The following is a 15,402-nucleotide window of genomic DNA, read 5'->3' as shown; positions in this document are numbered from 1 at the left end:
AAATACCTGTCATGTCAGAGAAGAACATTCAGTGCTCAAGGATAAACTTGCAGCTTTTATTGCTGCACAATAATGCACTGAACCACACAAGAACTTGAGTTAGGCGGATATCACTGAAGGCAGGTTCCCCTGACCTATAGCAACTAATGATGGACAGAGCAAAGCTTTCCGAAGCAATGACACAGTTGAAGCAATTGTGATGGTTGAAGTGTTGGTGTCAAGAAGCATTTGACACCTGCCTCTCTAGTGACATCTCCTGGTCAATAAATATTCCTGTCATTACTCTTCACAACAGCGATAAATTGAAATTAGTGAAACATGATCACTTGACTCCTGACTGTAAAATTCACCCATCCATCCATCCATCCATCTGTCAAGGATAAATGAAAGGGCCAAACTAACAAACCATCACATGAAGATGAAGCAGTTCATTTTTTTCACCTGAAATATTGAATCATTGGCAAACCCATCACTAGTTGTTTGATGGAAACTTTGCTTCACTGAATACTATATTAAGCAGTGTTGCTCTAAAAAATTAAAGAGTAAATAAAGGTAGGACATGAAATCATAGCTGACAGATCAGTAACGCATTAGTGGAATAACACACCATAAAGCTTACATTGTTGTCTCATCAGCATAGCATTATACCTGGCATAACCTATCATGACAGCATATTACTGCTTGTTGTGTGTACCACTTCCACTCTGTAATGCTTATTTTAAAATCCGCTTAGCAAAATTCACTGCAAACAGCAGTGGTATTATGCTTGTCATGACCCGTATAGTGCTGTCCGGTTGGTACTGACAGCTGTGATGTCATTAGTATGGTAGTTTTATGTAGGCTTTGTGGCATACGGTTTATGAAAAGCTACTGATAGATCTCAGCTGCTTCAGTGAACTATTGGCTACTTGATTATATATGCTATAAGCCACAGGTTTTTTTATTTTTAAAAAAGACAATATTTAAATATTCTGGCTAAAGGTAATGCCTTGTGAACATTTTCTTTGCTTAATTTATATCAACTAAAGTAGTAAAATTTATTGGGTTGAATGCAATGTACATAATAGAGGTGAAAATCATAAAAGCACAGACATGTATGATTTAACACAGGGACTTCATATTAATAAAATGGCACAATGCTTTGTTGTTCTTAATGTTGGTGTTTCTGTATGTATTCCAAAAATCTCTCCAAATGATTTGCAGTAATACTAGGGTGCACCATCAATGCAAGACGTATTGTTTGCTGCAAAAGTAAAAACAGTCTGCATGGTACATTGGGTCTCCCACTGTGCCCCATTATGGTAAATAAAGTCTTTGTTTTCCTACACAACTTTACAGCTCAATTTGATTAGCCACCCAGGTGAGGTGTTGTTTACTCAATCTTATACCTGCATACATTCAGGGATCATGGAGCCCTGTTGACACCAGGTTAGCCTGTTAATGATGGTCTAACTCTCATAGGCATCTTGCTAATTAAAGGTGTCAATACACACAATCAGGCTAAATGATGTAATCGCTTGCCCTCGAGTGCCCTTTGCTGAGTGGGTGAGACTGTACAAAAGCTAGATCCATATCAGAATTTCTGTTTTAAAAATGTGTGTTTACAGTGGATTCAGATGGTATTCATATAATTATGAATGAATGTTTATAATTATAAATGAGTGGCACACATTATAAATGATAACAATTATAATCACATAATATGAAATATAATGTGTTCATTGATGCATTAATTTAAACACTGACATTTCATTAGATGCTAAGGACATAATGGACAGAGCCACATCAGAGCAGAAAGTGAGTGTCGCAGAGAACAGTGTTATGCAGACTTACTACAGAGTACTGTCATGACATCTGTTTATTTTTTTACAATTTACAAAGTATTTTGATTATTTAACATTAATTCAAGGCCAACTCAGCCAGAAATAGGACCTATTGATGTCCAATATTCTGCTGCTCAATAATACAAATTGCCTTCTCACACCAATGTGCCTAACGTCTAAGTATGGTACAAATAGTGTCAAGCACGGTAAGTACCAGATTCAGGACATTAAAACATGACAAAACCACAACTCATCCAATCCCGCTCAGTTCAGTTAAGCCATGCCATTGTCATGAATTAATGATGGACTTACACCTTATAATTTTTCTTTCATTTGAGCAACACGAGTCATTTTATTGCTGTGAACGGGATCATTGGCATTGCATGATCTTCCCTGGTTCTACTTTCTTTAATAAAACTCCAAGATAACAACATAACATAAGACGAGAACAGGCCATTCAGCCCAACACTGCTCATCTATTCCTACCACTCTATTCCTACCACTTCACCTTAGAGGAATAGAGTGGATGCTGTTATCATTAGTTCTTAGTTATACCACAGCACAGCACAACATTAAAACTGGCCTCTACACGTTTATTATAGGCCTGTTTTAATTGAGTTTGTTGGAATTTCTCGTAATTTTGAGATTCGTTGGAAACAGCACATCTTCAAGCAACAAGGAGCGAAAGGCTACAAAGACTCTGGCCATTGTTATGGGGGTATTCCTGTCATGCTGGTCACCCTTTTTTGTCTGTTACCTAATTGACCCAACAATAAATTATTCTGTTCCACTTGTTTTGTTTGAGGCATTGTTCTAGATTGGCTATTTCAATTCAACATGTAATCCTATTGTTTATGCTTTCTTTTACAGTTGGTTTAGGAAAGCCATCAAAATGATCATTTATGGCAAAATATTTCAAATTCATTCCTCAAGAACAAAACTGTCCACAGACTGAAAAGCTTGAATATAATTTGTCCAACTGAAATCTACATTAAATTATCCAAGCTGAGGGAGATGCAGAATTTACAGAATCATTTTACAAATGAAAAACACATTTTATGAATAATAAAAAAAACAAAACAGTTTAAAATGAAGTCATGAGTACAAATAAAATGTTACATTTTGGGGCCTACCTGCATTTGAAAGAGAAGAGTTCTGCAAATGACCAGCAGCCTCATTTGTACAATCGTCTCACGATCAAATTATATCTTAAATAGTGACTTACACACTATGACTTATTAATATGTAACAAGTACTTACTAATAAAATCCCACTTTAACATGAATGTGATTTTATTTTTACATTACACCGAACGTGGGAGTGTAGCCCTCTGCATATGCGTATGTTTGCATTGGTCAGCTCTCCCACATAGAACAGCAATTTTTGAACAATTGCCATGTGCAAAAAAACGAAATCGAAAACCGTAAGTAATTTCCAATACTGAATCAAAATTAAGCCAAACTTAAAAAACACTAATTGCTCTGCACAACCCAACAGATCCTCACATAAGACCCCTCATTCGATCAGTCATTTTGAGACATTAATGCTTTTTATATTTTCATGGCTGCAGACTTTATTAAATTTAAATGAGACCACAAAATTGTAAATTTGGGCATAGATAATGGATGGATGGGTGGATAGATATCTGCCTGCTTTTGGAAAAAAATGAGTGTCATTGGTTCTCTGCTCTCTTACATATTGTTTATTGTATTTCAGCATGTGGGGAAAATCGGTGATACTTCTCCCCAGCCACTGGGAATTTCTTTGTTACTTTTATTTTGTTTTCTAACGTAATGCACATAGTTGTGTTTGCTCTCTGTGTAACGGAACTGGGAACAATTGTAGAATTGTTCTTCTCTGAACGTAAGGGAAAGGCTCTCCGATCGACTATGTGCATACACACATACACACATACATACAGACATTTCTTACTCATCTTGCCTGATGAGGGGAGGAAGGCGGGTTACGGCGGAGTTTGATCCTCCTTGATGTCTAATTTAAATGTGACATAATAAAATTCGCAAGGGCTTAATATTCCTGTAAAACGAACCAAATGTACACATTATCTTTACCGTGAAGGCACGGACATTGTACTGTTGCGAGTCCGTAATTCATGTGTGGCCAGCATATTGAAAGGGGTCCTGATTTTGACTATAAGAAATCTATCCACAAATATTCCAAAATGGGGTCTGGTGTCTTTTTTAGCTGGATCTTATGCAAAATTACCAATATTAGCTCAACTGAAAATATTTTATTTACTCAGTAAGAGACTGGTTTAAATCCATCAGTGGTTTGCGTAGCCAAAACGATAGGGAGAATTCATGGATACTACAGGTGCATCATGGGAGAGCTACAGCGGAGCTTTGTGTGACTGTGTAAACTGTATATAAGCGAACATCCCTACTGATGCTGAACATTGCCGTAAGACATCTATTTGAGGAAAGTCCTGGGAAAGCAATAATCAAACTACCAACTCACAATATTTGTATTCATTTGTGAATACTTTATAACACGGACCTGTATAACATGCAATGGAGAAGTTTTCATCTTACCAGAACTGAGGTCAGAGGAAGAATTTTTAAAACTAACATTTTTAAGAAGAGAACATTATTCATGTTGGCATAAATGAAGCAAAACATATTCAGATATAGATATGCATTAAATCTAAATCATTTCAAGTGTAATTCAGAAAAGAGTATTATTATTAGTAGTAGTAGTAGTAGTAGTAGTATGCTTGGCTGGTAATCCATTTCCTTTTTTATTCTTTGTTTATCCAATAAGTGTACCACTTCTTAATCATACATGAGTACATATATATAATTGATGTATTGTTCAAATAGTGTATTTTTAACTTGTTTCTTTTTTCTTCCAATAGGTGTATCAATTCCAAAGAATCATATCTGACAACATGAAATAATGAATTTCAGTCAACCTGGAATGAGTGAACATTCAGACTTCTGTTATGAGTCTGTGAATACATCTTGCCCAAAGGTAACCTACCCAACAGCGATACGGATTCCACTTTATATTTTTTTCTTGACCATCATTGTATTAACTATGAGCGGAAACCTCCTTGTCATCATTTCCATCGCTCATTTCAAACAGCTGCACACTCCAACCAACTACCTCATCCTCTCTCTGGCAGTGATTGACTTCCTTCTGGCAGTAGTCATCATGCCGCCTAGCATGGTGCGAACGATTGAGACATGCTGGTACTTTGGAGACACGTTCTGTAAAATCCATTTAAGTACTGATATCATGCTGTGCACTGCATCCATTTTAAATCTTTCTTTCATTTCCATTGATCGATATTACGCAGTTTGCCAGCCCCTCCACTACAGGACTAAGATCACCAGTGTTACTATAGTGATCATGATCCTGATCAGTTGGAACCTGTCATTCATCTTTGGGTTTGGAATGATATTTATGAATGTGATCATTTGGGGTGTCGAAGATTTTAACTACAATGACTTTCATTGTTTTGGAAGCTGTTTTTTTTCTCAGACCAAGACATCTGCAATCATAGCTTCAGTTCTATCTTTTTACATACCAGGGTTCATTATGATCACTATCTATCAGAAAATATTCCACATTGCCCTAAAGCAAGTCCGCTCAATTCACAGCACTGCATGTCAGCAGATACAAACTGGAAACAGCACATCTTCAAGCAACAAGGAGCGAAAGGCTACAAAGACTCTGGCCATTGTTATGGGGGTATTCCTGTCATGCTGGTCACCCTTTTTTGTGTGTAACCTAATTGATCCAATCATTAATTATTCTATTCCACCTGTTTGGTTTGACGCATTGTTCTGGGTTGGCTATTTCAATTCAACATGCAATCCTATTGTTTATGCTTTCTTTTACAGCTGGTTTAGGAAAGCCTTCAAAATGACAATTTATGGTAAAATATTTCAAGCACATTCCTCAAGAACAAAACTGTCCGCAGACTGAAAAGCTTGAATATAATTTGTGCAACTGAAATCTAAATTAAATTATTCAAGCTGAGGGAGATGCAGAATTTACAGAATCGTTTTACAAGTGAAAAACACATTTTATAAATGTGCAAAAAAAAAAAAAAAAATTAAGTCATGAGTACAAATAAAATGTTACATTTTGGGGCCTACCTGAGTAGAATTCAGCAAAAGACCAGCAGCCTCATTTGTAAAATCATCTCTCAATCAAATTGTATCTTGAATAGTGCCTTACACAGAAGACTATGACTAAGCACGTATTAACAAAATCCCACTTTGACATGAATATGATTGTATTTTTACATTACATTGAGCATGGTAGCACTCAGTGTATGTTTGCATTGGTCACCCATATAAAACAGCAATTTTTGAACCTCAGTATCTCCACCATTTCAAAACCAATCTCAATGTGAAATCGAAAAAAAAAAAAAAAAAAAAATGAAATTGAAAACCGTTTTTTCCAGTACTGAATCAAAATCGAACCAAACTCAAAAAACACACTCAACACGCTTGCTCAGCACTACCCAACAGATCCTCACACAAAACCCCTCATTTTATCGGTCATTTTGAAACATGCATGCTCTTTATATTTTCATGGCTGCAGACTTTATTAAATTTGAATGAGAGCACAAAATTTGGACACTGAATTGTCCATAGACTTAACATGGGGAGACACAACGTTAACCTACAAATCTAGGTTACAGGAATATAATGTTAGCTAGCTAGTCGACAGTAGCTGATAACGTTAATGTATTTGTCTTTAAATTAACTGATAAATGTGTATATTTCTGTGAATGCATGTCTTGCTGTTGCTGGAATTTGTAATATAGCTAGCTGGGTTACTTTTTTATCTTTTCACGCTTAACGTTCTCTACAATGCTAGCTAATTACTCAGTCCCAGTCCTCACAAATCTGTATGTGAGCCCAAGTGAATGATACCACTGCTATCATTGAATTGACAAAGAAACAGAAAATTCAATTTCTCTAATACGACATGACTGACTGAATATTATAGGCTAACAGCAGCTACATGTTGACATATGCCTGTGATGACAGGATGACTAGTTTCTCGTCCTCATTGAAGAAGTCTTCCCTTGAAATTACGCCTCTCAATGTTTATGGCAAACCACATAGCTAGCTAGCCATTTCTGTTAACATGAGCTTCTGTTTGTGAGCGCATCTCAGGTGCACGAAAGTGCTGCATAGCTGGGATTGCATAAAAAACACTTAAGTTCCTCAAGTTGGCATGTGGCCCTTGTTGTGATGATTTCAAATATCTTAAATGATAAAGAACACTTAATCAGGGTTACAATTTCAATGTGAGTTTTTGAGTCCATTTATTCAATCATGCTGCTTTCCCCCTCTGTCAATCCTTACATTTAGTTCAGTTTTGTCTCATTGAGTTTTTCTGCTGAAGAAATAAAGAATAAATTGATAAATAAATGTGTAATTATAGCCTTAAATGAAATAATAGATTAATGAATCCATTCCAATGTAAATTGTGCAAAAATCTCTCTCTCTCTATACATATATATATATATATATATATGCTTTCTGATTGGGTGGCACCGATTGGGTGCCATTTTGAACCATTACACTTTTACCCTTATATATCCAAGGATCAAAGGAAAATAAAGTCATAACAAAACAGTAACATTGTTGATGTTTGCTTGTCCAATCTCTGTAAGCCTATCAAACCGAGTTAACCTTTTGTAGTACAGCTGGGTGCTGACCTGTTCATTTTTAATGGTGTTCCAAGATCTTCAGTCAGCACCCACAGTACTACACCATTAAAGACACCAACTTATGTTTTGAATAATGCTGAACCAGCAGAATGTTTAGTAGTTGCCATCACACTCTTTATCAAACCCTGCCCACTCTCTGTCCACACTGTAAACATTGTCTGTTTTCCTTTGGGGGTCTGATACATGTCCCTTAACCACCTGGCTGACTCTTATGAAACTTTTTATATAATAAAGTCGTTGTTTTCTAACAACTTCACCTCAGAACACAACAGGCTCAATTTGATTAGACACCAAGGTGCAGTGTTATTTAGTCAATCTTACACTTGGATAAATGCAGAGAGCACTGGGCCCTGTTGGAACCAGGTTAGCCTGCTAATGATGGTCCGCACCTGGTTAGAACAGGAAGATTTACAGACAGCAGTACTAAGCTGTTTTACGCCCATTAGCATGGTTGAGTTATCTGAATTAGTTATGTCTTCAAAACCGACGACCTGTATACTCGATCCTATTCCTTCAAACTGGATTAAAGAACTATTTCCAGTACTAGGCCAGCATATACTAAAAATCGTTAACACATCCCTAGTCACAGGATACGTACCTGAGTCACTAAAAGTGGCAGTCATTAAGCCATTATTGAAGAAACCAAACCTAGAACCCGATAAATTGGAAAATTATAGACTTATTTCAAACCTTCCGTTTCTATCAAAATTATTGGAGAAAATTGTTGCTAAGCCCTAAGTGCATACCTTAGCTCTAACGGTATCCATGAAGTATTCCAATCTGGGTTTAGACCCCACCACAGCACAGAAACCGCACTTATCAAGGTTACAAATGATTTACTACTGTCAGCCGACTGTAACTCTGTGTCGGTTCTTGTGCTCCTCGACCTGAGTGCAGCTTTTGACACAATTGACCATGGAAGTCTTCTGGACAGACTCCAGGCCTGTGTTGGACTTCATGGATAGGCACTCGCATGGTTTGGATCATACCTATGTGACAGGAAACAGTTTGTCAAATTAAAAGAAGAAGAGTCCAGCTCCTCAATAATGAAATACGGTATTCCACAAGGATCAGTACTAGGACCAGTACTCTTCTCGCTATATATGCTACCACTTGGCAATATTATCCGGGCACATGGCGTAGAGTTCCACTGTTATGCGGACGATACCCAGATTTATATTTCAATGAAATAACTTGTGACCCATAGTTCGCGTCGCTGGCTTACAGGCAAGACAATGAAAATATTTGACTAAAGTTAGGTTCACTTATTAGAGTGCCTTTTAAGGACTATTAGACTATCTCTGCTTTGTTATATTCATTTATAGTTGGCTAGCTAATGTTAGCTAGCTATGTAGTTTGCTTTCATAATGTAATGTCATCGATAACGTTAGCTAGCTAGTTTGCTTTCATAAGGACGTTATAGTTGTGGTTTTATCTTAACTTGGCTAGCTAGCTACAAACATTATTATTGGATATAAGTCAACGTCCTTAGCTATTGATACTTGATATATTAAGTTAGCTAGCGTGTGAAAATTCAGTCTCCCAAGATGAGCTCGTATCATGGAGGTAGCTATGGTAACAGGGCACGGTCTGTCAACCATAGCTAACTGACAGTTCTCATTACCACGCCCAGACAGTTCGGGTGAACTTTCATAGTGGGAAATTTACCCTTAGAAAAATAAGTTTTAAAATACATTTAAATGACTGAATAATAAAAAAATTATGCACATTTGTTTTGTTGTTGCCTAAAGACAACTGGCAAGTGTCACATTCAACCACCATGTTAATCCTTTAACATTAATTGCACACCAACTGAACCAGAAATAGAACCTATTTTTGCCCAACTTTGTGCCATTGAGGTATACAAATTGCCAATTATCTCACCAATGTGTCTAATGTCTAAGGATGGTGTACAGTAAATAGTGCCAGGTAGGACAAATGCCAAATGCAAGATATCAATAGATTTTCATACTTCCAAATCATCTTCTTTCAATAGCCATCATGAAATAAAATAATAAAAATGTGGTTGATGTCAATTACAATGAAAAATTTAATTCACTGGAAATGAAGAAACATTCTGGTGGATGAGAAATAATCTTTGTTCAAAAACATTGATGAAATAAAAAATGAAAATATATTTATATATTTAAAAACATTTTTCAATTCTACTTTTATGAGAAGTTTCTCATGATGAAACGAAAATAGTGGTTTCAGATACAAAAACAACAGGGGAAATCGATGGCTGCTGTAGGTGTTTAGGGGAGGGGCATGTACCATGGGGGTCACACTAAAGCTCTGTGGGCCAATGAGCACACTGTATAAAACTGAAACATCTCCATTGATGGTGCACATTGCCGCAAGACATCGGAGCAAAGGAAGCCTTGGAATCTTTCATTTATTTCTGATTGTTGGCTCAGAATATTTTCATCATCATATTATTACTGTAACTTGAACTCTGAGGTGAGAGATGAAGTTATAATCATAAGAAATACATTTCTGGGGGGGAATCCTGCTATGCAGATGACGTGATTTTTGCAACAGTGATGTGATATATATTTATCAGTAGATGTTAATTTAAGTCGTGTTTGAACGATATATGCAGATACCATGCACGTGATATGAAAGCTTGCCTGCTCAACGGAATATCTTTTTACTTCGCTTCTTTTTTCTCCAATAGGTGTATTTATTGTAAACTATTACACCAAAAAACATAAAATGATGAATTTCAGTCAACCAGCATTGGCTGAAGATTCGTACTTCTGTTTTGAGTCTGTGAACGGGTCTTGCCCGAAGATCATCTATCCAACAGTGATACGGATTCTGCTGCAAATTTTCTTTTCAGTCATCCTTGTCGTGACATTGTGTGGAAACATTCTCGTCATCATCTCCATCACTCACTTCAAACATCTGCACACTCCAACCAACTACCTCATCCTCTCTCTGGCAGTGACGGACTTCCTGCTGGGAAGCGTTGTCATGCCTCCTTACATGGTTCGAGTTATTGAATCATGCTGGTATTTCGGGGACGTGTTCTGTAAAATCCACATGAGTGCAGATATCATTCTGTACCTGGCAGCCATGTTAAATCTTTCTTTCATTTCCATCGATCGATATTATGCGGTTTGTCAGCCCCTCCACTACCGGAACAAGATCACCACTTGTGCCACGACGATCATGATCCTCATCTGTTGGGGTTTGTCTGCTTTTGTTGGGTTCGGGTTGGTATTTCTGGAGCTGAACTTGTTGGGCATCGAAGACTTTTATTATGAACACGTTGCTTGTGCAGGAAGCTGTGTTTTGTTTCAGGGCAAAACAGCAAGTTTAATATGTTTCGTCCTCACTTTTTTCATCCCTGGGCTCATTATGCTGGTCATATATCAAAAAATCTTCCATGTTGCACGGAAGCAAGCCCGTTGTATCCACAGCACTGCCGGTAACAATGCACACTCTGAAATCAGCAAAATGGAGAGAAAGGCTACAAAGACACTAATGATCGTCATGGGGGTATTCCTGTCGTGCTCTACACCCTTTATTTTGACAAACCTAATTAACCCGTTCATTAATTATTCCATTCCACCTGTGTTGATTGAAACACTTTTCTGTATGACCTATTTAAATTCAACATGCAATCCCATTATTTATGCTTTCTACTACAGTTGGTTCAGGAAAGCGTTCAAAATGATCATTTTTGGTAAAATATTTCAAGCTCATTCCTCAACAGCTAAATTATCTACAGACTGACAATCTCCTTATTTATTTTTGATAAATTCATTTTGGTTTTTTTTGTGATCATCACATTGTATATAGACAAAAAGTGATTTCAAATATTTTAAATAATGTCCTTTTTATGAAAAATAGTTTTGAAGCAATGCATATTTGTGGTTTTCTATTATAATGGTTGAGAACTCATTTTTATTCAACAGCAACAATGAAATAAATGAATGAAAATGTGTTTGAAGACAATTCTAACAACAACAAAAAAATTATTTGAAAAAAGCAAAATACATAAAAAGACTTTCCTACATCTATAAAATACTGTAAAAAAGCAAAAATTCAAAATCCAAAAATGTGGCGATCTGAATGGCAATAATGAAATAAAACCCCTGCCACACCCACAGTTAATGTATTCTTATCAAACCAGCCTCTTTTAAAACACTGCCACAGCTGTGCTAATTCTTGGAGTCATGAAATAACTGAAATTCAGTTGGACACACCCTGATTTGCCAACACCTTGAGTTACTGGTAGCATTTGACAATTGTGACGTTTCTGCACAAATAGTGCCCATGGTGTCAAACAAAGGTCTGATTATTATTATCCACTTTAAACATTAGAACCTCCAGAGTATCAGGGATCATTCCACATTCCAGGAACATCACAAACAAGCATGCTTACAACATTCCTCAGATGCTAAAAAGCCATGGAAAAGACTTTATCAATAAATGAATGCCCATCCTCATTCCAAGGGCCCTATCAAAGGCAACCCAGATATGTACAGGGTTGCCCTTTTATTGTTCTCCACAATTTAAGAATTGAAATCAAACAATTACCATGCGGTTAAACATTTTCAGCTATTTGGTATTTTCATTCATGTTGGTTTCACAGTATAGAAATTACAGCACTTTTTATAAATGACCGTTCCAGATAGATTAGCCAAGGCAGGACGTTACTGTACATGTAATGGTGGAAGACTGCAATACAATATTGCTTGTAGTTCTCCTAGATCATGGCGTCTGTAACCGTACCAAGAGCTGCATGTTAATTTCATCAACTGCGCAAATAGATAAAAGTTCCATTGTCTTAGAGTCCGTCCAATTACCATTTTACAGAAATGCTTTATTTATTGGTGTAAGTCCAAATCCCCGCCTCAGACTTAGGCAAACATCGAACTCATTACAGTAACTTGCTTGTTAACTAATAATTGCCTAAGAATTAAAACTATTGCTTTTACAACTGTATAATCGCTGCGGGAAACTCATTTATATTAAGTCTGAATTATCAATTTCTCTTCAGATGCTAAGATGAAAATACACAGGGCCAAGTTACTTGAAATAATTAAGGGAACATTGGTTTGCACTTCTTTGGAATACAACTTGTTTAGCCCCCTATTAGCTGTGAAAGGGGGCAAATTAATGCTGAAGGCAAATGGATCACTAACTGAAAGTCCAGACGGATATACAGATTTAAAGAATAATTAATAAACGCATAAATACAGATAAATATTTGACATATTGAGGCCTATCAAATCAATCTTGACTCTTACAAACCTATCCACACATATTTTTGCCTCATTAATGTACTTGTATGCTTGTACACACAGGGCCAAGATACTTGAAACAATTTAGGAAACATTGGGTAGCAGCTTGTTTAATTTGTGTTAGCTAAGATAGCCAATATTGTTTTTTGTACCTTGGTGTAATTTTGATATCAATACTTTTAATGGCAGGCCTAGATTTTGACAGTTGGAATTAATGACTTTTTGACAGTCTCATCAGATGAATACTTTCTTCACAAAAATGGCATGTTTATTCAGTTGATTGCTGTTAGGCTTCTGTAAATATACTGTCTGTGAGAATAAAATCTTAGAGGACAGATGCCGCTCCTATAAATTGGTTTAACACTGGATAATAAAGAGTGACTACTTGTATTTCTTCAGCATGTGGTAGGCAAGGCGGAAAACATTTAAAGATGAGTCTTTATATCGTCTAGTGCACACATTTTACATAAAGCTTATAATGAGGAATTATTTAAGCAGCCAGCGGTTAGTGAATAGTGAATCGCAAAAACAATTGGGAAAACCCATGGCTTCTGTGTGTGCTTTGGGGATAACAGCACCTGGAGTGTGTCACCTTGAAGCCTTGTGAGACCGTGAGCAAGCTATATAACAGAAGAATCTCCACTGATGCTACACATTGCCACAGGACATCGGACAGACGTCTTGAGAATGCTTTAGTTTATTTCAGTGGCTCAGAATATTTACTGGATGTATATTTATTTGCAACCAAATTAATGCATTTCAATTTAACAATATATACATATTTTTTTATTTTTTACACCACAACTGACTTACCAGGAGAGAGCTAAAATTGTAACTTATACAATACATTTTAAAAAATACTGCTGTTCAGGTGATGTTAAGTGTGATGCATGTATTATGTTTCTGCTATGAATGCTTGGTATGGTAATTTTTTTCTTATTTTACTTCTTTGTCCTTCGAACAGGTGTACCATTTGTGAATGGTTATACCTGACAAGGTAATACAATGAATTTCAGTGAACCTGGAATGATGAAACAATCGGACTTCTGTTTAGAGTCTGTGAATAGATCTTGCCCAAAGATCACCTACCCAACAGCGATACGGATTCCACTGTATATTTTCTTCATGACCATCATTGTTCTAACCATGTGTGGAAACCTCCTTGTCATTATTTCCATCGCTCATTTCAAACAGCTGCACACTCCAACCAACTACCTCATCCTCTCTCTGGCAGTGACTGACTTCCTTCTGGCAGTAGTCATCATGCCACCTAGCATGGTGCGCACAATTGAGACATGCTGGTACTTTGGAGATGTGGTCTGTAAAATATATTTAAGTACAGATGTAATGCTATCCAATGTGTCCATTTTAAATCTTTCTTTCATTTCCATTGATCGATATTATGCAGTTTGCCAGCCCCTCCACTACAGGACCAAGATCACCACTTGTACTGCAGTGATCATGATCTTGATCAGTTGGAACCTGTCATTTATCATTGGGTTTGGAATGATATTTATGAAACTGAACATTTTGGGTATTGAAGATTTTTACTACAATACCATTCATTGCTTTGGAGGCTGTTTCTTTTTTGTGAGCAAGACATCTGCTATTCTAGCTTCAGTTCTATCTTTTTACATCCCTGGGTTCATTATGCTGGTCATATATAAGAAAATATTCCATGTTGCCCAGAAGCAAGCCCGTTCTATTCACAGCACTGCCTGTAACAATGTGAACTCTGAAAACAGCAAAATGGAGCAAAAGGCTACAAAGACTCTAGCGATTGTTTTGGGGGTATACCTGTCATGCTGGGCACCCTTTTTTCTGTGTAACATAATTGATCCAATCATTAATTATTCCATTCCTCCTGCTTTATATGACTCGCTTATCTGGATTTGCTATTTGAATTCAACTTGTAATCCTTTTGTTTATTCTTTCTTTTACATTTGGTTTAGGAAAGCTTTCAAAATGATCATTTTTGGCAATATATTTCAAGCGCATTCCTCAAGAACAAAATTGTCCACAGACTGAAATCTCTTGCTTTATCTCTGACTTCGACTTCAATAAAAGTCTTGGAAAAGAAATACAAATGAAATTATAGAAACTGAATGATAAGACTTTACAGCATCATGTTAGCACTTACATTTTATAAATATGCAAAATAAAATAACAGTTAAGAATGAAATCATGAGTACAAATAAAATTAGAAAAGTTTGCAATTTAATAGTATCACTGAACTTGTAGTACTAAATTTAATACAAGAGACCAGTTTTCCAAGATAAATAAATGTGAACGTTCACAATTGCTTAATTAGGGCCAGATCCTGGTTTGCAATATGTGGTGTAGCCATACATACGTCACATTCATCGTTGAACAAAAATAAAAATTTGCTCTCCCTTTTTCAACAAAATAATACAACGGAATAGAGGAGACTGCCCTCGCCTCAAAGGCATCAGAGCTGCCCAATAGCGATGCATCTGGAATGGGCTCTCCATTTTCTAAAATCCAATCAGCACTCATTGGTCATACAGTCCAGCAAACTCAGTTCTCTTAAGGGTTTTTCCCCCCCTCTTGTCTTCAACCTTTTTTTTCTGACCAGAACAGACTCCAA

At 36.6% G+C, this 15,402-nt stretch overlaps 3 protein-coding genes across 3 annotated transcripts; all 3 read left to right on the top strand.

Annotated features, from left to right (window-relative positions):
- Positions 1–4,739: 4,739 nt before the first annotated feature.
- Positions 4,740–6,216, top strand: LOC135258021 (trace amine-associated receptor 1-like). Its single transcript, XM_064341221.1, has one exon. The coding sequence runs from the start codon at positions 4,740–4,742 to the stop codon at positions 5,772–5,774; it is 1,035 nt and encodes a 344-aa protein (XP_064197291.1). The 3' UTR covers positions 5,775–6,216.
- Positions 6,217–9,917: 3,701 nt separating this feature from the next.
- On the top strand, positions 9,918–11,397 carry LOC135258020 (trace amine-associated receptor 1-like). Its single transcript, XM_064341219.1, has one exon. It carries the CDS (start codon positions 10,255–10,257, stop codon positions 11,278–11,280), a length of 1,026 nt encoding a protein of 341 aa, XP_064197289.1. The 5' UTR covers positions 9,918–10,254; the 3' UTR covers positions 11,281–11,397.
- Positions 11,398–13,775: 2,378 nt separating this feature from the next.
- LOC135258019 (trace amine-associated receptor 1-like) lies at positions 13,776–15,074 on the top strand. The gene has a single exon (XM_064341218.1). The coding sequence runs from the start codon at positions 13,800–13,802 to the stop codon at positions 14,820–14,822; it is 1,023 nt and encodes a 340-aa protein (XP_064197288.1). The 5' UTR covers positions 13,776–13,799; the 3' UTR covers positions 14,823–15,074.
- The last annotated feature ends 328 nt before the right edge of the window (positions 15,075–15,402 follow it).

The sequence above is a fragment of the Anguilla rostrata genome, chromosome 6 (genome assembly GCF_018555375.3).
Source record: "Anguilla rostrata isolate EN2019 chromosome 6, ASM1855537v3, whole genome shotgun sequence".
NCBI classification, from domain to species: domain Eukaryota; kingdom Metazoa; phylum Chordata; class Actinopteri; order Anguilliformes; family Anguillidae; genus Anguilla; species Anguilla rostrata.
Note: the sequence above shows the minus strand (reverse complement) of the source record. Positions and strands in the feature narration are given on the sequence as shown.